The sequence below is a fragment of the Pararge aegeria genome, chromosome Z (genome assembly GCF_905163445.1).
Source record: "Pararge aegeria chromosome Z, ilParAegt1.1, whole genome shotgun sequence".
In the NCBI taxonomy this organism is placed as follows: Eukaryota; Metazoa; Arthropoda; class Insecta; order Lepidoptera; family Nymphalidae; genus Pararge; species Pararge aegeria.
The window spans coordinates 11,030,262-11,052,871 of record NC_053208.1 but is presented as its reverse complement, the minus strand read 5'-3'; the positions used below and the strand labels follow the sequence as shown (position 1 = coordinate 11,052,871).

The following is a 22,610-nucleotide window of genomic DNA, read 5'->3' as shown; positions in this document are numbered from 1 at the left end:
TAACCTAGTTTTAAGCTCACGGGTTTATTTAATTTAGCTATTGTTACTTTAGTACATCATACGTGTCTTTAATCTATAATTATAATATAGATAAAATTAAATAAATATTTACCCAACTTATTAATCACCAACAATAGCATTCGCGAAGTAAATAATATAATATATGCAAAACAAACAAATACCTTACACAACTGGAAATACTTTAAAGCCAAAACACGATCTACCACGACAATAAAGAATACAAAATAAAAACTTAGAAGATAATTAGGACAGTTAATAAAATAAGAAAGAGGAATCAGCACATGTAAGATGATGACATACAATATTCAAAATAATAATGATCACACTAGCTCATAGTTCAATTTTATCGAATCCCATAGAATATAATAAAGAAGCCAAATGGATTAAATAAAATTGAAATTTCATCCAATGATAAATAAAGATCAAGTTTACAACAGGTAAAGTTATATTAATACCAAAAAATGAAAATACAGGGATCCAAAAAAATTGAGGCCAATATAAACCAAACCCTACTAATATTATAAATGTCAATGTAAGTTTGTTTGTGAAAGTGAAAGCGTATTTCACGCCAAAACTGCTAAACCGATCCTCATGAAACTTTGTGCACATATTCTTGGAAGTGTTAGAAGTAATTTAGAATACTTTTTATCCCGACATTAAGCTCGGTTCCTTTGGGAGAGGGAATGAAAGTGTTTGACGATTTTCACCATAACTCCGACAAAATTCCAAAGACGCATTAGTTCTTAATTTTTAGGAGTATATAAATTCATATTGAAACATGCAACACTGCATGCTCCGGTCCAGTACTTCGATTCAGTTCACGCGTCAAGTTAAGATAAATGTTCAATAGCAACTAGCATCGCAGTGCATGTATTGATCCATGTCCTGTAAATTAAACATTGGATTGGAGGATTGAACTCATTACTCATTGGCTCATTGGAGCAATAACTTCATTGGTGGACCCTGGACATCGATATCGATTGGAAAGCCGGAAGCCGGAAGTTGGCTGGAAGCAACTGGAATCTGGAAGTCTCCTGTCGCAGCCTCCATTTAAGATTTCCTTTGAAATATTAAAAAAAAGAGTAGAAAGAAGACAAATTAAGTATTTTTAAGCATTAATGTAATAAATCCACGGTGTTGTTCGATAAAAATAGTCGAGAATGTGCATCGTGTGATTCGGTTCGTTGGTATTTGTTTCGGACACTTGAATTTTTTATAATATTGTTATTTCTAAAAAACAAATTTCATGTAAAATAAAAACGTCACGTGACGAAATCGGTGAATGTGATAAAAATTATCTTTTGGGTCGCTTATACAAGTAGTTGAATTATGTCCACTGAACCGAACATTTTTAATTAATAGATTACAAAGATTAATTTAAATAAGAGTATCAAATCTTCAAAATGATTAAATTATTGTGGCGGTGTTTGTTTTCACCGCGGCTCTATAGGGCCTATGGCGACGCAGTTGGTATTGTAAGTTGTTTTCATTAAATGTTTAACTGTTATTATTAGCTATAAAAATCAGCAAGTCATGTTTTATAAATAATAACAGAATACATACATACCTTAGTATGCATGTACTCTATTTAGATGAAGAAATCTTTTCTAAGTGTTCATTGCACATGCTCAAATCAACACACCCTGTATTGATTTTTCCTGTTGGTTACCTATACAAAATATAAATTAGGTAATAATAATAAATAAATTAATAATAAATAAATAATATTTAGGTACAGAATACTAACAGAAGGCTGGCTTTGTTTGAACATGATTTATTTACCTACACTCAAATCACTCTTAGGGCTGGCACCATGACACAACATGAATTAAATATGTATTTAGATAATCATAATGTTTCTCTTGAAACATGGTAGACAACCAATTTCCATACTCCAAACTGGAACGGAGGATTTTTTAAAACAAATATTTAATACTTGACTATTTTAAGAAGGACCTGGAACACCAAAGAAAAGAAAGTATGTACAAGTAAATAATGTAAATATAAAATAAAAAACAAGTTGGAAAATTTTCAAAAACCAAAATAGAGCAATTAGTGTTTTATCAAGTATCAAGAGTATACCCATATGTACTCCCATATGTATTGCCTGTATTCAGTTCTTGTATGGAGATGGCTTTCAGTTAGAATACTGTGTTATTAGAAACCTATCCTAGCTACCCACATAATATTTAACAACAGAAACAGCAATATAAATAACATTTCCACCTGCTAAATCACCGGAACATTGAATAGGAGAAGTTTACCCCCATTAATCATGTGTTCCTATTAAAAACTATTCATCTTGCATGATATTTTTAACTATAATTTATTTAAATGTGCCCATTGTTATAACTATAGCTATGGATTTTCTGAACTACTTGGAAGGTGTTCATTATTGTAAACATATACGTTATACGTTAATGGGGCAACTAACCTTCTATAGTGTGATTTTTAATTCCATATAATTATGACATTATTTAAGTCAAAGATAAAAATGATATTATATTAGTTATCACTTTAATACATACTTTCAGATTTATAAACATATAATCATTTTACCCATTTTTCTATGATCATTGATTTATGTCTGGTATCACAGAGAAATGTCAGAACTCCACAGAATTAAAAATCAGACTTTATTTTTTATTGATTGATATTAACCTACCTATCCCAAGATGAACATGAACAAATTACTAATGGCTTTATAAATTTACAGACAGAACATATACAAAACTTTCCAGAGAAAGTGACAGACAAAATTATAACAACAGTAAGTTATGATTCAGAAAGTAGAATCAATTCATTCATTGGACTGACTGCTTTATTTCTAATTATTATTAATTTTAACTTTTACTAATCTTTCACCAATGTTTTCTTTCAGATCCATAATGTAGCCAACATAGGCATATACACAACCCCCTTTATTTTGACATACATTTATAGGAGGGGGTTTACATTGGCAGATGTAGACATTATTGTCTACATAATTTTTGGTGTAGGCACCATCTTATCCTTGTCATACCTGGTTCGAGCATATGGAAGAGCATCTAATCCAAAATATGTAGAGTTTGTTAATACTCTCAATAATAAGAAATATGATCAACAAGCTTATACACGAAGTGTAAGGAAATATGATTTTGATTTCAAAGCTTGGCCAACAGCATTTGCAATGCCACCCATGCCTAGGTAAGAAAGTCTGTGCTTATTTAAATTACTTGTTTCAATGAATTTAATAATGACAGTTTTCATATTCAAAATGATTTTATTTTTTCAGTTCAACTTGGCATGATAACAAACCATTTACTAAATGTGCAAATCCAGATTTGCCATATTATCACAGAGTCACAATTCAACTTCTTGCATATATTGCAATTCATACATTTGCCCTGCGTATCATATATCCAGGAACTCTTGGCATTATTCAGAATATGTTGTGTAAGTTTCATGAATCTTTTTAAATTCAACTTATCTACTTATATGGTACAAGCAATAAACATTTTACTTATTTGATTACAATATTTTCATTTTAGGGTTACCACTATTTGAAGGCAGATCATATCTTGTGGAGACTCTAAATGGGAAAAGGGCAAAGATTGTGACAGCAGATAGAAATGCTATAGACACAATGTTTGTAGACAAAAGGCTTGAATCTGATAATGGGGAAACACTTGTCATTTGCTGTGAAGGCAACACAGGCTTCTATGAAATTGGAATAATGACAATACCTATTAAGGCTGGCTATTCTGTATTGGGATGGAACCACCCTGGTTTTGGTGGAAGCACTGTAAGTGGCCTTACCAATCCTCGCAAAGTTTTTCATATTTTTAAAGCTATTAGCTGTCCTAGATATAGCTAGCATTACAGCCGATTTGATAACTCACTATAACATGTACTTGAATTAGCTATATAGCTTTATTAGATTTGTTGTGTAAGTAATTTAAGAACTAAAATACTCAAAGTGAAATTACAAAATTATTTACTATCATTCATTGAATAGCCAAAATAAATAATAAAAAATAATTTTATAAATTGGCTTAAAAACTCTCAAGTTAAAATTAATAATGTAATTTCAGGGGCTCCCTTTCCCACGTCAAGAGCAGAATGCTGTTGATGCTGTTATTCAGTATGCAATTACGGAGCTGGGTTTTGATGTGGAGACCATTGTAATGTATGGCTGGAGTATTGGAGGTTATCCTGCAACATGGGCCGCAGTGAATTATCCAGAGATAAAAGGCTTGGTAAGATACAATTGGCTACTAAATACTGATTAATAAAATCCTTATTCAATTGTGTCATTCCCATTTTTATTATGTTATAAAACATTTTTACAGATTCTGGATGCTTCCTTCGATGATTTGCTGCCATTAGCCAGAAAACAAATGCCCGAATCTTGGTCAAGATTAGTGAAGGAAGTGGTTCGGTCGTTTGTAAACCTGAATATATCCGAGTTGTTGGATACATATTCTGGCCCTGTTCAACTAGTGCGAAGAACCGAAGATGAAGTTGTCTGTCTCAGGTAAAATTTGGTAACTATAACAAAAAAACACATGCCACAGCAATACTATGTGATCTCTAATTTCCATAAATCTTTTAAATGACTTGCTTTAACGGGGAATGTTGATGTATATCTGCATTTGGCCACTGCGGAGGACTACTGCCTGAACCCTTCTCATTCTGAGAGGAGATGAGAGTTCTACAGTGGACTGGTAATGTATAGATTATTATCATCATCATCAGCAGTCTATAACTACTCCACTGCTGGACTAGAGGCCTCTTGGAACGGGAAAGTTTACACATAATCACCATGCTGGGCAGACTGGTTGGTGATAGTAGCACCGATGACGCGGCTGCCCCATCTCCCTTATATTTCCTTAGTCGCCTCGTATAACACCCTCGAGAAGAGTAGGATAGATTACTATATTAAAGAGTGTTATTGCAGACCCGGACAACTTGCTACAAACTGTGGGAACGCTCTGCTTATCAACCTGCTACAAAAGCGACATCCTTATCTATTTGAGGAGGCGATTCTGGAGAGCATCAAAGCGTGCACTGCTTTGTCAGACCAGCAACGCATAGTGTTCTCGCGTGAGGATATCCCTGATTACAAACGAAAAATTTTACGTCTGGTGAGTAAAGGCTAACTTGTATTTTTCTGAAAAATAACAATTTTTTTTTTATTCCTCTACAAGTGGGTTTGTTGGCTAACTTGTAGTGGAATAAAATAAAACTGACAGACTTGACTCCAATCTCACTTGATGGTAGGTGATGATGCAGTCTAAGACGGTAGCGGGCTAAGCTGTTAGGGAGTACGGTAGTCATACCCCTAATCGGTTTCTACGCGAGATCGCCCCGGAACACTTGATCGCTTAGCGGCACGTCTTTGTGGGAAGCCTCCTACTAGACCTGACCAGAGAATATTCAGGGGACCCCGGGACCCTACCCCTACGGGAGAAAACCCTACATACATTTTAATAATGAGGGATACTGGCCATATGACAACACTGCTATGTGTAAAACTTTCAAGTCAATCCATCAACTATGGTTTTGCGAATACTTAAAATGACATCCTGAATCAATAGTAAAGACCTAAAATGATTTTTTCTGATTGATGATGTTTAATTAGCAGGTATCCATTTATTATCTACTGAGTATGTACTAATATCGAAATGTTTCAATTTTTAGATAGCGAAGTACTCGCGTGATTTTCGGTCAACCCACTGCACTCTGTTGCCGGAGGATATTTTCGAAGCTATTATGGATAGCATTAACAATGATAAATAAATTATGTACTTATATCAAATGATTACTGGACACCCTGCTCATGCTGCTTAATAAGGGAATTTTATTTAAAAAAGTTATTTATTTATTTTGATTAATATCGCGCAGTCTTTTGTTATTCAATACTTATTCAAGTTATACTTCTTTTGCACTGCTATATATCCAAACTAGCTGTTGCCCACAACTTCTTCCGCGATCACTTACGCCTATATACCAGAAATACATACCCTCAGGTTTATATAATTATAGTCACCTGATTTATAAAAGAAAAGTTTAAAAAAATACTGTTAATAAAACCTGCAATGTTCTACAGTTAATGAAAAAAATAATAAAAAAGAATAAAATTAAGGAATATTAAATATAATAATAATAATAGTATGGGTGTTTAATTAGCATCCTCAATACAATACCAATTTAATCAATTGCTGTCATTTCATGCAGTAAAAATAGATATTAAATAAATTTGATCAGCTGCTTCCATATTCTAAATGCTGAAAATTCATTAGATTTATTCAGAGTTACTGTAGATCGGATCGATAAAAGACGGTGACGATGGTAAATAAAAAAAACTGCGTATATTTAGTTCACATAGCTTTTGTAAAGCATTCCATATGGAATAAGTAATATTCTTTTCTTTATCGGAGACGAATCGTCACACCTTGAACTCTATTATTACAACCAATAAAAGAGGTCAGTGTTGAGTAAGACTTACAACGCTGGTATTTCTAAAATAAACAGTCTTGAGGCATTGTTGTTCCTTAGTATTTGATGGAATCTATTGTACAGCTCTGTTCAAGTATATTGAAATGGAAATGCTTAAAATTATTTTGTGATAAACGCCAAAGAAGTATAACTACTTAACAATAACTATACAAACATGTTTTGTTGCAGGCAATATAAATTATTCCAAATTATTTAAAATTCAATGTATTTCTTAGATTCTTACCTTTAGCATAAGTTTTTTGAGACTTTTACCTATCAAATAACAAATTTTCTTTTATTTATTTTTATAGCATATGTTGCTTAACGGCATTTTGGAAATTAATGGAATACACGTCACAATTAATGTTTTGTGAATATATTATCAGCAATCTCAGTAACATTCTATTTACAGTTTAACCATTGTAATCTGTTTTAGAAATAACATTGGATGTGTAGTTGACATACTTTTGTCTTTTTAATATATAATCAATGTTTTAATAAAATACCTTCGTGCATTTCTTGTGAACAAGTTTATGATAATAACTGGCAGCCTTTAAGCTGACTGCACATTGGCTACTTCCAAGTTTGTTGTAGACTCGTGCTACTAAATTGAGTAGCTGTAGTCTGAAAAGTAGCAAGTGTGTCATCAGCCTTAATAATATTAGCTAAGTAAGTATACACTAAACTCTGTAAGGTCCATGACATGACTGAATCTAGACTGAATCTAGATTCAGTCTTATGTTGTATGTAAAAAGAATTGCAATGATAATTATGACTAGTTAACAATTATTTATTACTAGTTTATCACTTGTATTATTTATTACTTAGTTTATCACTTGGATTATTGGTTCCAACTAAATCCCGCGGGAATATTCATTCCCATTTCTTTAATAATATTAAGTGTGCCGTTCTAAGTTAGCTGTACCTTTTAAAGTTCCATACGTCATAGATTCAGACCTTTGATGCGATAATATTAATGTGAAGTGTAATTCTTTAGTGTACATGACTGGACCTTACAAGGTTTTATTTATATGTTTAATAATTTCTTCTTGTAGAATCAATGGTATTCGTAGATACATATTTCAATGAATTTGAATGAATGTATGAATCATACAATTACTTACTAAATATTTTCATAATATTTAATGTATTTTTATTATTGCATTAAACTTACCGATGTGTTAACGTCCCGCCTAAAATCAGGTACTTACTTTGTTGTGATTTAGCAGCCAGATTCATTTATTTTATTGTCAATAGATATACTATTATTGTACACTGCGCTATTTAATTTGTTTTTATTATATAGCCATAGAAGCATGACCTTTATATTTTATCGAACATTAATTGATTTCGAATTGTTTATTAGTGTAATGATATGGATGTATGAAAAAAAAGAATGTCTATTTTATTAATATTCAATGTATTTTTGTCACGGTATTGGACATCTATTTAATATTCTTGGTGTAGCAGAGAAATAAATGTGAACATTTCGAAAGTCGACTTTCATTTACAAAATACCTTCACCATCCCTATTTATAACAAGATAGAAAAAAAATTACCACGAAAAAAAACAGGATTCTGAAATGAATGTAAAAACTAACTAATAAGTAGTGGATATCAAGCGTTAATACTGTTTATAATTACAACTAGCTTCCAGTCTTTGCAAATACTAGGTACTACTAAATTTCATAGCAATTATTGGTGTAGCTACCCCGATACACTAAACTCTTCCCAGGGATGTCGTACGAGACGACTTAAGGAATATTACGGAAAACGGTCAGCGTCCTCTGGCGCTACTACAACATTGCGATCAACTCGTTTTCCTACAGTGGCGTGGCGTGTAAAGGCGAGATGTTGTATTGTCTTTGTGTAAACAATGCATATTTATGCGATAGCGTCAATCTTGGGTGGTCATTTTTTGAAAAGTTCCGTCTCCGAATCTCATCATTAGATCTATAAAAAAAAGTTATTCTGGACCATTTCTACAATAGAAAAAGAACCTACATGATATAAATAAACATCGGAATTGACCCGAACCTTTTTGAAGTAGCCTACAAATAGGTATCGATTTTAAAATGTAGGTACTTGCTGAAATGTGCGCTTCAGTATGGCAGGTGTCTATGTAAATACAAATCGTGATGCTTAAAGCATGAGAGTAATATACCGAAAGTACATACAATTTAAAACAATGCACCATTTTGTAACCATATTATTAGGCTTCTAAATCGGAATAATTAAAGATATATGAACAAAGAATGTCCCTAAGCAAGTTAAAAGAAAACTCTAGAATTAAATATTAACAAACCATAAAAGGTTATTACTAAGAATACCTAAGCAAGTTTTAAAAAATAAACTCTGAATAACTTAGATATAAGTACCTAGCATAACGTTTCTTCTTACAATAACCTTAGTTTTGATTACTTAAATCCCCTAAATCAATGTTTTAGAATCTGTTATCTACGATGGCATTAAGATCCTGTTACGACCTATATGATTACCATATGCAAATTGCAATTTTTTTGCATGTAATTCAAATTTCTATTTCTTACCTACACTTGGAGGACAAATTGGTAATTCCGAGATAAATATCTCTTTTCTAAAAGCGATGTTTTGTGTTCCTATGCTAATTATTTGGTACATCTATAACCATGGATAAACGTGGAGGCGGCTTATCTTCCATCTCTCCAGACATTGATGGCATTGAGATACTGTCGTATGTCGTAAGTAGCTATATGAATGAGTTCAATAATTTATACTCAATTTTTTTTTTGTTAAAGGATTATAACAATGTGTTGTAATGAGTTTTGAACACTGAATTACATAAGAGACTTGTTTTTGGAACTAAGTACCTAGGTATAAATCTTTTTACTTTACACATAGGTACAAGACTTCATTTATTATACCTAACTTCTACTTCTATCCAATGTGGAAATGAAAACCGAAATAGGTAATATCTCACAGGGTTTAGAGGTACATTATGTTCTGTCTCTGAGACATCTGTGAAACCAAAAACCTAATAGTTTTTGAATAAACCACTGCCATTGTTTTTATTGAAAGAAATACCTACAGACCTAACATCACATGCAAAATTAAAATCATGCGACTCCATTATTAAGTAAGCGTCGCGTAGCGTAGGTACTTTATGCGTGTCTGTCTTTTATCATAAGTTAACACTTAGAATGTTTTAATTTTGTTTGAATGGAAAAATAAAAATGCTTCTTTTGATTTATTAAACATATCAAAATTTAAAAAGAAAATGCACTGTAACAATATAAATATAAGAAGCAAAATAAACTCGTTGTGCAGTTTACTAGGCTACACAAAATTGCAAATTCATTCAAGGGCGTTGTATATTATTTTATAAAAAATTACCAAATGAAATCTTTGAGATGTCTCTCAATAAGTTCAAAGTTTATATAAAACGTAAGCTTACAGAAAAATCCTATTATAATATTAAGGATTATTTAAACGATAAAAAAGCTTGGGTGTGAATTGCTCTAGCTTCATAGCTTAATATAAATTTACTGGAAGATGGTGATAACAAAAATAAAATTTACCCGGATAAGTTTGTTGTGGGCTCTTCTTAGACCAGGGCGTTTGGAACCCTCGTAGATTTAGATTTAAGTTGGCGAACGAAGTTACAATTATGTAAACAAATATGTATGAACGCTTCATAAGTGCCTGTGATAGACCTACATGAATAAAGAAATTTTGAATTTGAATATTATTTTTACACAGTGATTCTTTAGGAAATATACTTATACATCCTTCAACATTATTTCGAAATTCGGTTACACGTATCGCTTCCAATTTTACTTTTAATCCATGGACCCAAAGAAGAATCTTACAATACAACCATACTCAGTTTAGAACTTGCAATGCCATATACATTTACCCGTGGGTGATGAACTGGGTGCAAAACATCTATAGAGAACTCTCAAATTAGTACCTATGTGTATTGCCTATTTTACATAATATAGCCACAGCCGAATGAAAGGACAGCCTCAAGCACCATTGATAACTACTACATCTTCTTTAACTTAAGAGCTAAAATATTTTTTGTGTATCCTTTTCCTCTCCCTATCCCTATCCATGGCCCTCTCTTTCACCTGTTCATAAGACCCTACCCCCAACTCATTGATTTTTGTTTTATGTCACAGAATCCATTCTTGGAAGACATTTCTTTCCGTGAAAAAATCATAATGTTTTAGTAGGTCTAATCTAGGCACTAATAATTTTCCCTCTCCTGATACTTGTAGGCGTAAATTGCGATGGTTGAAACTTGTAATTATCCATTAAAACCAATTTTTTTAAACAATTATATATTATTTATTGGAATATAAAAATCCGTGACATGTTATTATAAAATTACATTTGAGACTCTGTCTTTTTCAGGAATTCATATTGTAATTTCAAATTTTCCATAGCCTGACTTTGTAGTTCTGCCATATTTTTCATACGTATTTCATGTTCTTGTTGCAGTCGCTTGTCCCTTAAGACCCTGAACCGATGCATATCCTGATATGAGGATTTCCAAAAGTTAAAGGAACACTTCTTTGGTGACCGCTAAAACAAAACCACAGAATTATTATTAAACACCCCCATTGCTGAAATATGCTACCTTGTTTAATTGCTTTTTAATTAACAACGAATTCTATCCTATGAGCGATATTAAAAATAATATAACTGTAAATACCAAACATGCATATAAACATAAAAATGGTTCATAGCGAAATCTGAAATGCTTTACTTGCATTGCTGCAATAGGTAGTGGCAGTAACTCTCCAGGTAGCTGTTCCACAAACAGAATTAATGTCTGGTCTGCCACCATACCATCAAGTCACAGAGAGATTTAGTGTTCTTGTATGATGTTGTGTAGAAACTTATTAGGTGAATTGGGTATATATATTACAACCGCTGTACCCCTCACATTGGTATCTGATCTTCCATCTTAGATTATATCATCACTCATGCCACCAAGTGAGTATGCAGTCAAGGGCTAACTTGTAGCAGAAAAAAAAAAAGGAATTTTACCCTTTTATTGGTGTTCATAACAGGTTCATTATCAATTATCTGCAATAAATCTTTAGAGTCCATTTGGAATTCTTGAGGCATCATTTCTTTATCCTCCGGTTTCAGTTTACCTTCAGTTTTAATTAAGTATTTGCAGAATAAGGACATTTCCCTCTTTGACGAGATTTTGATTAGATTCCACTGATTAAGCAGCTGCTTTTTATCCCTTTGCCATGTATTTGCCGCATTAAACCTTAAAAATTACAACCAAGGTTTAACATCACTAAAATTACCTAACTCAATTTATATAGAGCTTATAGCCAGCTGCGCTCTGCGACTTCGCCCTTAGTGCTACATAAATTAGACACCTAACATGAAGATTTATTCAATTCTACAGGCAGTGCCAAAAATACATCCTATCAAATATAAAAGATAGCAATGTAACTTCTTTCAACATATTTAAACAAACCATTAAGGTGTGATTTGAGAATTTGAAACCTTCAATCACGTTAACATTGCCATATGCAGATGACCGTGTGTGGGAGCCACCTTGCCTTACTTGTACGCCTAAGTGAGGGGTTTACTGCTGCCCGCTGATGAATTCTATCCTCTACTCCAATCTCAATCTTATTAATCGGATCTACACAAAATTTACCAAAATTTTGGTAGAACTTTTTGATTTTGGTGAAATAACAACCACTATTAAATCAATGCCACAGCCTATCCACTACAAAAATAATTATTTAAATTGGTTTAGATTTCATGGAGTAATTGTGTAAAAAAACATCAAGCACTTTTACGCCCTCGTTACGTTACGTAGAAGTTTTATTTAAAAGTAGAGATAAATATAGACTGATACTTCTCCACTATCTCGATCCAAGCATTATTTTTTGCCTTTTTTATATCCGTTGACATATCCTTGTTTTCAATGATAGCTATATATGGTCGAACAATTTCTAAAAGAAGTTGCTGTAATAAACAAAAGTGATAATGAATCAGACTAAAATATCATTAGTGATTAAAATACCACACTTGATTATATCTTACGATACCTATAAAAATACCACGCATGGTAGATCTAAAGTTCTTTTTTCTTACCTTTTCTCCGCTTTCCCAGTTTACAGAGCGCTCTCTTTTAACCATTATGCTTGTTCAAAATAATTTTCAAATATAATTTGAATAAGTTGCAATGTCGGTTGTTGCCGCCAAAAGCAAACTTCTCAGGAAAAAACGTCAAAGACACAGACTGTGTTGGTAGAAAATGAGATAGAAACCAATGACTAGTGTTGCCTGTGTATTATGGCTGTGTATGATAGTCAAATTATGTTATTTCTTCTTTTTTTTAATTTATTTTACGGCCATAGATTCAAGTTTTCTTAGGCCTTTCAAAAATATTAAGGTTTTGAGGATGAGAAAGATACTAGGACCAGGGGAGGGGGCTCTTCGCTCCCGCTCCCACTGGTAAAATTGTATTCAAAACTCCAACCATCATAATAACTGGCTAACCAAAGATAGATACTCAGACATTACGTAGACGTTACAAAAAACCAAACAAACAAGCTGAATCTAACTGATAACCAAGACACCCTAAGGCGCTCGCTAGTCGGAGTAGGTGGAATGGCGGAGCCAGAAATAAACGCGAGTGAGTGAATGTGCGATACAGAAACAAATTTTGACGCATTTGTTGCCTAGGTAATAAACGCGAGTGAGTGAATGTGCGATACAGAAACAGATTTTGACGCATTCGCTGCCTAGGTACTCAATTTGCGTAACGTAACAAGAGTCAGGTGCAGGGCACAAAGTCTAGTGCACCAAAACGGCAATAACTAACTATTATTCGATAACGATGACATCTTAATTAATTATTTATCAAATCCTAAAAGTAACATTCTGGCAACATCATTGCTTTAAATAATTAAGAAAAAAAAATGGAAGAAAGCGCGGGACCGCTTCAATAGTAAAGGCGCGATTTCTTGCAAATAAAATATTTTATTATTTTTTAGGCAGATTTAATTCTAGTAAGAAGTACGTTTAGGGACTCTCACAACATGAGAAAAAAAAGACGCTTCACCGACACCTAGTGCAGAATCTGAATGTTCAAGTGGCCAAGATTGTGAATTTGCAAAGATAAAGATAATTAATGTGACTTCCGAAAGGTGAAATCTACCCTAGCAAGTATTAGCTTACTTTACAAGACATAAATCCGAATTAATTTCGAATATGGATCTCTTGCTATCCTCTCTGCGTTAGAACACGTTGAAAACCATAAAGAAAACTGTTTAAAATTGATTATCAGGTGATTCCTAGCGATAGTATGAGTGTCCATAAAGCTCTATTCCACAAGAAACTAAATATGAAAACTAATTATGTCATTTACGAAATTAAGTAGAAAACTGCATTTGAGGAGTTGAAATTACTTATGTTTGCGTTCCGGCACATACTGGCCACAAAACTGGTGTTAAACATGTATACTTCCCAGGTGGCCGTCTGATGACGATGACTAGACAGGATCTGACGATGGGATCCTAGAAGAATCGACGGAACCTTCCAAATAAAGCGCTTTAAGTATTTTTGGAGTATGGTTTGAGTAAGTAACTTTCGCATCAGGAAAAGTAATTTTTTTAAATATTGCTTTTCACATTTAAACTAGCAAAAAAAAGTTAAAAAGAAACCATTCGCTTTAATGGCTATGAAGTAATCTTATTCCGGTTAATTTGCCTGATACTACCTGATGAATGATGATGATGACTTACCAAAGTCAAAAGTCAAAGTCAAAAATATCTTTATTCAAGTAGGCCCCACAGGTGGCACTTTTGATGCGTACATAAGAACCACACGGTAGTGAGATGATGGCGATAACCACATTCGTAAACTTAAAACTAAAGCTACGAGGGTTCCAAACGCGTCCTGGTCTAAGAAGAAGCCCACAACAAACTTAGCCGGGTGTTTTTTTTTTGTTATCACCATCACCACAATATAATTTTAAATTATTAGAAGAGCAACCTGGTTAGAGCAATAATTTACACCCAAGCTTTTTTATCGTTTACGTAGTCCTTTATACTATAATAGGACTTTTCTATAAGCTTACGTTTAATACAAACTTTGAACTTTTTAAGAGACATCTCCAAGATAAAGTCAAAGTCAAAGTCAAAGTCTTACAAATGAATGATAAGAAAAAATTACACATTTTGCTTAGACTTTATTATATAAGATCATAAACATAAAATGGGGCGAAGACGCTTGTAAAGGACTAATCCACAAAATAATATATTAATGTGCCAAAATTATTTGTTATAGCGGTTCCCAGAGATTAAGGTGCGTTAACAAAATATATTTTCTCTTTATAATATTGGTAAACACTAATTTTTAGAGCTTAATTGAAAAGTGTTTATAAATTCCGTATAATTGAATTGGCCCCACACAGTACACATAGCTAACACAGTTACAGATAATAAATAAGATTAGTTATAAAACACAGTTTCTAATCGAACACCAAATATAATGTAGAGGTCATTTTAAATGTGTTCATACTGTGATTCCTTAGACATCCCACAATATGGTTGCTGCACATCCACTGCACTACTAAAACCTTGTTGCGGCATCAACAACTGCTCCTGTTCAAGTTTTGCTTGTTCCTCCTTAGCCTAAAACATTAAAGTAGGTGCATTATGTATCATGTATGGTTTCATTGCATTTTACAGACGAGGCGTTACTGAAGCAGAGAGTCTAACTACGCGTATTTTTTTCAATTTTCATCACACTTGCGAGAAAAAAATCATGATAATCTTTCAAAAGGGTCAGTTATTTTCTGTGAAAATAACTGACCCTTTTTTGCTATTTCCACTCTATGAAAATTTCGTAGACAGCTGTTCCCTACATATGGTCGAAACAGGTTATTTACTCGCGATTCGTGCCTCGATTGTTATTCCCAGCGGGTTAAAATCGACTTTCCAATTTAAACTGGACATTTCAAGTTTTATTAATTAACCACAAAGCGAAATCATACAAAATATTAATAACGGAAAATGGCAAGACAGTTTTTTTTGCGCGCCAATTACGCGGCCAGTATCGTCGTAGTAGGAAAAAGATATCGCTTCATAGCGCCTAAGTTAAGGGAATATTTTCTTATTTAAAAGAATTTAGTATGATTTGTGAATAATTTGATCAAATTAATCGTTAATTTATTAAAATTTAAAAGGCGCAGAATATATGTTTATGTAAGAAAATACGTACAATTTTTAGCCGCATTAACACTTTTTTTGGCATTAAAAAAATAATCTGTATTACCCAGTTAAATTAAAAAAAAACCATCTTCATAGATATAAGTTGCAGTATGGTACAAACATAACTTAATCGGGACGTCATAAATAAAACACGCGTGTCTAATACCTTATTAAACTAATACCTGATTAGATTAGAGCCTTACATCGATGTCATTCGAAATCCACGTTATGAGCAAGTGTGATGAAAAATACCTAACTTAATAATAGGAATTAACTGTACATACAACTTCACGCTTAGTTTTATTTAGGTACAACTAATCTAATACCTAGTTGAAAAGTAGTGTTCTAAAAATATAGGTACTACACTTTTATTATACTAAATGTGGCACATAGGTACTTATTTATAAGCTATATATATTGTTTAATCCATACTATGACTGATTCTGTTAATAATATTGCTGATGATCTCTCAGGATCACAGCTTTATCTAAACTTTAGCCCTGTTACACCATGATGCTGCAATTTAGAAGTTGAGAATTGAATTAATCCTAACTACAACAAGCTTCTTTCTAATGGGATATAATATGATGAGGATAACTCAATTGAATAATTGCAATACATTTTTAAACAAAGCAGTGTACAGTATTGTGGCCACATGCTAATAATCTACCTCTACTAACTAAAACATAATTTCAGAGTAAAAGAAATCTTAATCTTAAAATAATTGTCAGGTCTGCAGTCTGCAATTTACAATATTAATCTTCTTAGACAGCTTGCGAAACTTCTACTTAAAGCTGTTACAATTAAGTTTGTATGAACCCAAATAACCCATTTTCTAAAATATATTACGTTGGGGAGAAAGTTTCTTCGCATTTTTTAAGAAAATTCATACCATTTTATATATAGCTTATTTACATTTAACTAGAGTAGGTATGTAGGTACCATTTTGTTCGATAACTTTTTGCCATCTTGTAGGTAGGGACATAATCCCATTGCTATAGAAATGTTGGGGCTTCTGATCAAAAAACCGCGACAAGTAGTTTTGGCAGTCCTCTCGTGTTGTTAACCTAACACTGCCTAAAGCATTCTGAAGAGACCGAAACAGGTAGAAACCTGAAGGTGCAAGGTCAGGACTATACGCCAAACTCTCTTAATTTTTGCTGTGGCTAAAGATATGAGTCTAGATTTATCGTGATGAAAAACCACACCCCTTCTTTTGATTAATTCCGGCCGCTTTCTCTCAACTTCTTGATTTAATCATATCGGTTGTTCGCAGTAGAGTTTAGAATCGATGGTCCTGCCTGCCTGGTGGTAATGAATAATGAAAACACAGAATCACCATGTTACGAGATAATCAGTCTGTGAAGCCTGAACGGCCTTTGACCACGACCTTTTTCGTAAGTTCTTGTCGTACATGTTCCACTTCTCATCACCAGTTATCAGCTACTTCAAAAATGGTTCGGTTTCAGTACGTCGTAATAAAGAATCATTAGGTTTCTTTCAATAAGCTCGTGAGGTATCAAATATCCAGCTTTTTTGTGTACCCAGTTTTTTTAAAATGCGCCAAAACTGTTTTGTGGTCAATTCCCAGTCCTTCAGCTAAGTTGTAACTACATATATGCCGATCTTGCTCCACTTTTTCAAAAATGCCATCTATTCGCAAATTTTTTTCGTGGTTTGCGTTGCATTTTTACCTTTTTTATAGTAAAATTTTAAAATAATATTTTAATAATTTTTTGTTTTTATTATTTATTTATTTTATTATAATTAATATTCATAATGATACATATTAGTTTCTTTAAAATATAAATATAACCTAAAATAAACTATTTAAAACTAAATAAAATCTAAAACGTCCTCAAAACCACCGCAAAAAAATAAATTTTAAAATGTATCGAATTTCTTCATTAGATTCACTCATCTTCACAGTTCGAAAAACAAATAAAAATCACACATTTTCCTAATTTGAAATTGGAATTAGGTATCTTCTTTAAAATTAAAACTTTAATTCCAAATTAATGATACCAAAACCAGCCAGATACAAGTAGTATAGCCAAAGAGATTTTATTACAAGTTCATACATACTATAATGTAAAAAGACTTTTTCCCCAACCTATTATATAGATAGATTTGTAATTTCATGAATGTTCATACAATGGATGATTCCGGCCAACTAATTATGGAGACAACAGGCCCATAGGAAGAGAAGAGCTTTATGACTCCCGTGAGAGCTGCCTAATTGACGTAAAGTTGTATGCAACATAGTGACAATCTTACTTTTGCAAATAGTTCTTGCTGCGTTTTAAGCAATTCTTCTTCTGGAATGCCCAGATCCTCAAGTCGTGGGGAAAGTTTCCTTTTTTTAGTAGCCTTAGAATCTGTACAGGCCGCTTCTGCTTTTAATTTGTATGTTTTGAATCCAAGTTTAGCCAATGCTGTATAAGATAAAAAAAAATATTACTCAGTGCCGAGTTATGTGTCAGTTAACTCATGCAATATGATCAAATAACTAGAGATTAATCCAAATCTAACTAATTTATACATTTTTAACTGGTCTACTAGAAAGATATGCTTGTATGATGTAACTGACAGTTACAGCATACAAGCATAGTTTGAAGAGAAATATTGTCTACATTATCCTCCATGCATACTATAGTCTAATAGAGGTCAGTGATTGTCAACAATAAAAAGAGAGACAAAATTAACTGAAAAACAAATCAGTTAAGAATAAATTGGTGTTGGACAGGATGTTATCTCCTGAAAGTGAAAGAAAAAGACTAGAGATGGAATTAATTATCAAAGTATGATTGAGAATAACTGGAAACATGCCAAAAATTGGTAGGAAAAAGATATCAAAGCAGTAGCTGAACTGAACATGCAAAGAAAACAAGATAGATCAGGTATAAAATACCAAAAATAATATAAAATATATATTCAAAAATATCCATCTAAAGACACTGGAACAATATCCTGTTTTAAATTATTTATAGGTCCAATTTAGGTTTCCTAAGGATTTCAAGACGGTAACTACCTGCAAGTTATTCATCCCTTCAGACCAGCTCTTTTTTCTACAGTAAAAAAGTTTGAGTTTTGAGGGATCACATGCGTATAAGTGAATGAATCACAGATTTTACCTTGCAAACTAATCATGAATAGTGAATACAAAATGATCAAGCTCAATCAACGGTTGTTAGTGAGTATACATGTATAAAACAAACCAAGAATTACCTATAGTGTTACTTTAAGTTAGTTTACCAATTGATTCACACCACTATACTATGTGTTAAAATGGTGTTAGGCAAACAATAATTGAATTTTAGGTACCTGTTGTTTATCTACTTCCAGTGGATCAACATGTGCTTATGCCAGACAGAAGAGAGAACCAATTGCTGAGGATTATTCTGGTATACTGTATGTACTTGTATATAATGTTAATGTTATGAATAATAAATTTGTAGCAAGTGTAATATTTGTTTTTTTGCCTTATATATTCATCTGCCATCAGTTTATCCAAATTATTGGAAGTATAAGAATATTTATTACAATTCATATTTTCTTACAGCTAATATAGCCTAATCTAAGGCTATATTAGCATGTGCAGTGGAAAGTCAAGGTACATTTTGTTTCACATGTTTGCAGCTTTGTATTTTTAATTAACGCCCACCAAACTTCTTCCACTTACAACTTCTGATAAGTTTAGCATACAAACTTCTATTCTTCACAATATCTAAATCTAATCCATCAACTTGACTGAGACTGCACTATGTTTTATTGGCTCCTAAGGATTGTACCATTATGTTAATACCATACATAATTAGTTGAGAATTGGGCTACCAATAAAAAAAGGTTTTTAAATAGGACTAAGATTTCACTAAAAGTTTATTTTACCTTAATACCAATTTTCATCACTATACCTTGAAAAAGACTAATTCACTGAGACCCCTAAGACAGTTGAAGAGGTAACCTCTGAGATCCTGTTGACTCAAGTATATAGGGAATAATGTTTGTTATATGTTAATTTCAGACCAGATATAACTGTCCTCAGAAGAAATTTAAGTTAAAAAAATAGGTTTGAAGCTAAGTACAAAAAGTGATCATAGGATCTCCTGACTAAAAGCAACATTATACAGAACCATAATAATATTAATTGAGGATCTGGGCACCCCAGAAGAGGAATTGCTAACTATACTGTTGCTAGGTAGATACTTTGTAGGCACAACAAATAGGACCATGCAATATTTAAAAGAAGGTATCCAGACCATAGAAGTGACCAATTAGATACAATTATGAAATAAATGACATCTTTGGTCAGCCTATTATTGGGAAATATCCATAACTCAAATGGGCACCCAGACAGTCAGAAAAAATCATGTGCCTATTGATAGACAAATATGGGGAGGCTAATTTTTGCTGGATAAGAAGACTAAGAAACAAATATGTGATACTTTTTTTTGTTAATAGTAATAATTGATGCACAAAGCAATGTTAAGTTGATAATCATCGCCTTAATATAGAGCAACTTTTTGCAGGGCATGCAAGGAATAAGTCCTACAAAGTTCTATCTGAGGAGAGTAGGTGTTAAGCCTCATGTGCCTGTAATTATACCGGCAACAACACCCTAAAAAACCAAACACAGCCAAGGCGGCAGAAATAATCATTGTCATACTACTTCCCCATACAATTTTCACAAAAAACTATTAGGTACTGCTAAAGATGTTTGGCCACAGGATAACAATAACTGCAGATATCAACTTTTGCAGTCCTGAGTTTTAGAAGATGGATGTTTATAAAAAAAATACACAGATTACTGTTTGTGAAATTTACCTTTGAGAACATGGTTACCATTAACAATTTTCTTTTTACTTATAGTGCACACTGCTTGAGCCTCAGTAGTTATTTCACTAACAAATTCTGTGCAGCATATGTTAATCATTTTCTTTGACTCCTTGTTCATTATTACTAGAGGGGCTATCTCCTTTAGCATTTTATTTAAGGCTGCACTTGACATAGACATCTTAATTGAAATAATATTTCACTTTTGTAATTCCAACATGTATCCCCAGAAACAGAAAAATCAATACAACTGCTATTGGTGCCATCTAATACCAATCAGACAACCCATTACTCAATGGAAAATGATAGATATGACTACCCATGATATTTTATACCTCTAAAAGTCATTTTCCTGTTTTAATCTGTGTTATTCCCTATTATCCTTTAGTTAATTGGGACAAATGGATATGGTACGACTATACGATTACTGTATCATACGATTTTTTTTGTACATATTTAAATAAACATTTTTAATAGGAAACCTGTTGGAAATACTTAAGGACTATCGTTATGATGCAAATTTGTTTTTAACGATCTATCCGCAGCGAGAGATATACAATTGGGTAAGTGCTCCGATATGCGCAACTACTCGAAACATTTGGAATCCACTGCAATGCGATAATTAAAGCCCCTAAAAAGAAATAAGTTGTTTATACTTTACGATGTATACGAATAAGCACAATTTCTAGCTTTAGACGTATTATTTGTTTGGGAAAAAGAAGTAATATCGGTACCGTAGCTTTCCCGATCCTGAACACATCGTGACATCCCGAGTTCCCGGCCCTCATGAATTATTGACCCGTGTTATTGACAGCCAAGTTCCGATCATTATCGATGGAGTTTGATAATAAAGAGGTAATGTTTTATCACGATAAATCTCGTCTTAGGTACTGTATTTTTAGTAAAAGTCAAAACTTAGTATTCGGTAAGTGTGAGAAAAGTAAGAGTGATAACTCCGAATATATTATATATTACGGATGCACCGATGCTAACGATGCATAGAGTATAGATCGTGTTACGTGTATAAAATCACTAGATTGTAGATACGTTGGCAGTTGGCTTGGCTATTGTACATTCTTTTTTTTTCCCCCTCTTCAGGCTTACACAGATTAGCCAAAGATATATGTTTATGTACATTCTGTACATTACTTGCACAGTAACGACTTACGGGTACTATTTCGGAACCTCTCGAGACTAATAGATGACAGCACTTCGCAACTAGTATTCAGCATTAGAAGAACTTTTACAGAAAATAGTATACTTTTCGCAGGTCGCAAGCGCATTAAGACGTAAATTATGATTGTCTTGCGCATGACCAACATCTTGCCAGAAATTTCAAGTAGCAAACTGTTAAGTCGTCCGATCATAGGTACTTACATATATGTAGGAAGGTATATCTAGGAATCGTTGGTCTCAAACAATGGAGATTGCATAAATCGCCTGATTTCGCGACGCATGGCGATATATAGATAGGTCCCCTATGGATAAGTTGCCGAATTTATAGAGGAACCGTAAAATAACCAAAGCCACGAAAATCCGGCTAATCAGAACGCTTGTTTTCCCCATATTTTTCTTCGCTTCGGAAACTTGGACCCTGCTTTCTTGAGATGTGGTGCTGGAGAAGAATGTTAAGAGAACTCTGGAATGCATTCCGGATCAACAAGTTCATTCTTGAAGTTCTCATCACGCAACATCTGTCCTCCTCCACCGTACAGGCTCGAATTATCACTTTCTTTGGTCACATGTAAAGAAGATACGATGACCGTCTAGTTGTCCAAGGAGGTGTCGAGGGCAACAGAACGCGTGGAAGATCGCTCATGAGATGAGCCGAGCAGACAAGGCTGCAGAAGCTATCCTCCTACATGACTCTACAAGTACAGCTAAGTACATGAATAATTGAAGGATGTTAATAATTCACAGTTCTTCACACGTTTTCTATCGCCCAAACCTCATTCGAAACCTCATCCAGTAGGTAGTGAGCTGAACCAAAATCAAACGGCGGCTTCAAGATGGTAGCCATACAAATTTCGAGGAGGTCTA

General features: G+C 33.2%; 3 protein-coding genes across 5 annotated transcripts; 1 reads left to right on the top strand and 2 right to left on the bottom strand.

Annotated features, from left to right (window-relative positions):
• The first annotated feature begins 958 nt into the window (after positions 1 to 958).
• On the top strand, positions 959 to 7,996 carry LOC120636236 (phosphatidylserine lipase ABHD16A). The gene is made up of 9 exons (XM_039907612.1): positions 959 to 1,496; positions 2,738 to 2,791; positions 2,903 to 3,207; positions 3,296 to 3,456; positions 3,552 to 3,805; positions 4,095 to 4,259; positions 4,353 to 4,537; positions 4,961 to 5,147; positions 5,704 to 7,996. Exons 1-9 carry the CDS (start codon positions 1,425 to 1,427, stop codon positions 5,800 to 5,802), a joined length of 1,482 nt encoding a protein of 493 aa, XP_039763546.1. The 5' UTR covers positions 959 to 1,424; the 3' UTR covers positions 5,803 to 7,996.
• A 2,838-nt stretch (positions 7,997 to 10,834) lies between these two features.
• On the bottom strand, positions 10,835 to 12,812 carry LOC120636276. Its single transcript, XM_039907687.1, has 4 exons — positions 12,613 to 12,812; positions 12,374 to 12,483; positions 11,536 to 11,767; positions 10,835 to 11,067 (listed from the first exon to the last, which is right to left on the bottom strand). Exons 1-4 carry the CDS (start codon positions 12,655 to 12,657, stop codon positions 10,870 to 10,872), a joined length of 585 nt encoding a protein of 194 aa, XP_039763621.1. The 5' UTR covers positions 12,658 to 12,812; the 3' UTR covers positions 10,835 to 10,869.
• Positions 12,813 to 14,700: 1,888 nt separating this feature from the next.
• LOC120636495 (protein Dr1-like) lies at positions 14,701 to 21,592 on the bottom strand. 3 transcript variants are annotated; one of them, XM_039908000.1, is made up of 4 exons: positions 21,305 to 21,592; positions 20,562 to 21,201; positions 18,015 to 18,172; positions 14,701 to 15,158 (listed from the first exon to the last, which is right to left on the bottom strand). In XM_039908000.1, the coding sequence occupies exons 2-4, from the start codon at positions 20,749 to 20,751 to the stop codon at positions 15,030 to 15,032; spliced, it is 477 nt and encodes a 158-aa protein (XP_039763934.1). In that variant the 5' UTR covers positions 20,752 to 21,201; positions 21,305 to 21,592; the 3' UTR covers positions 14,701 to 15,029. The 3 variants fall into 3 exon arrangements, 1 of the variants encoding a protein (XP_039763934.1); XR_005659380.1 differs by lacking the exons at positions 14,701 to 15,158; positions 20,562 to 21,201 and adding an exon at positions 19,062 to 19,515 and having other exon boundaries at positions 18,060 to 18,172; XR_005659381.1 differs by lacking the exons at positions 14,701 to 15,158; positions 21,305 to 21,592 and adding an exon at positions 19,062 to 19,515 and having other exon boundaries at positions 18,060 to 18,172; positions 20,562 to 20,697.
• Positions 21,593 to 22,610: the final 1,018 nt, after the last annotated feature.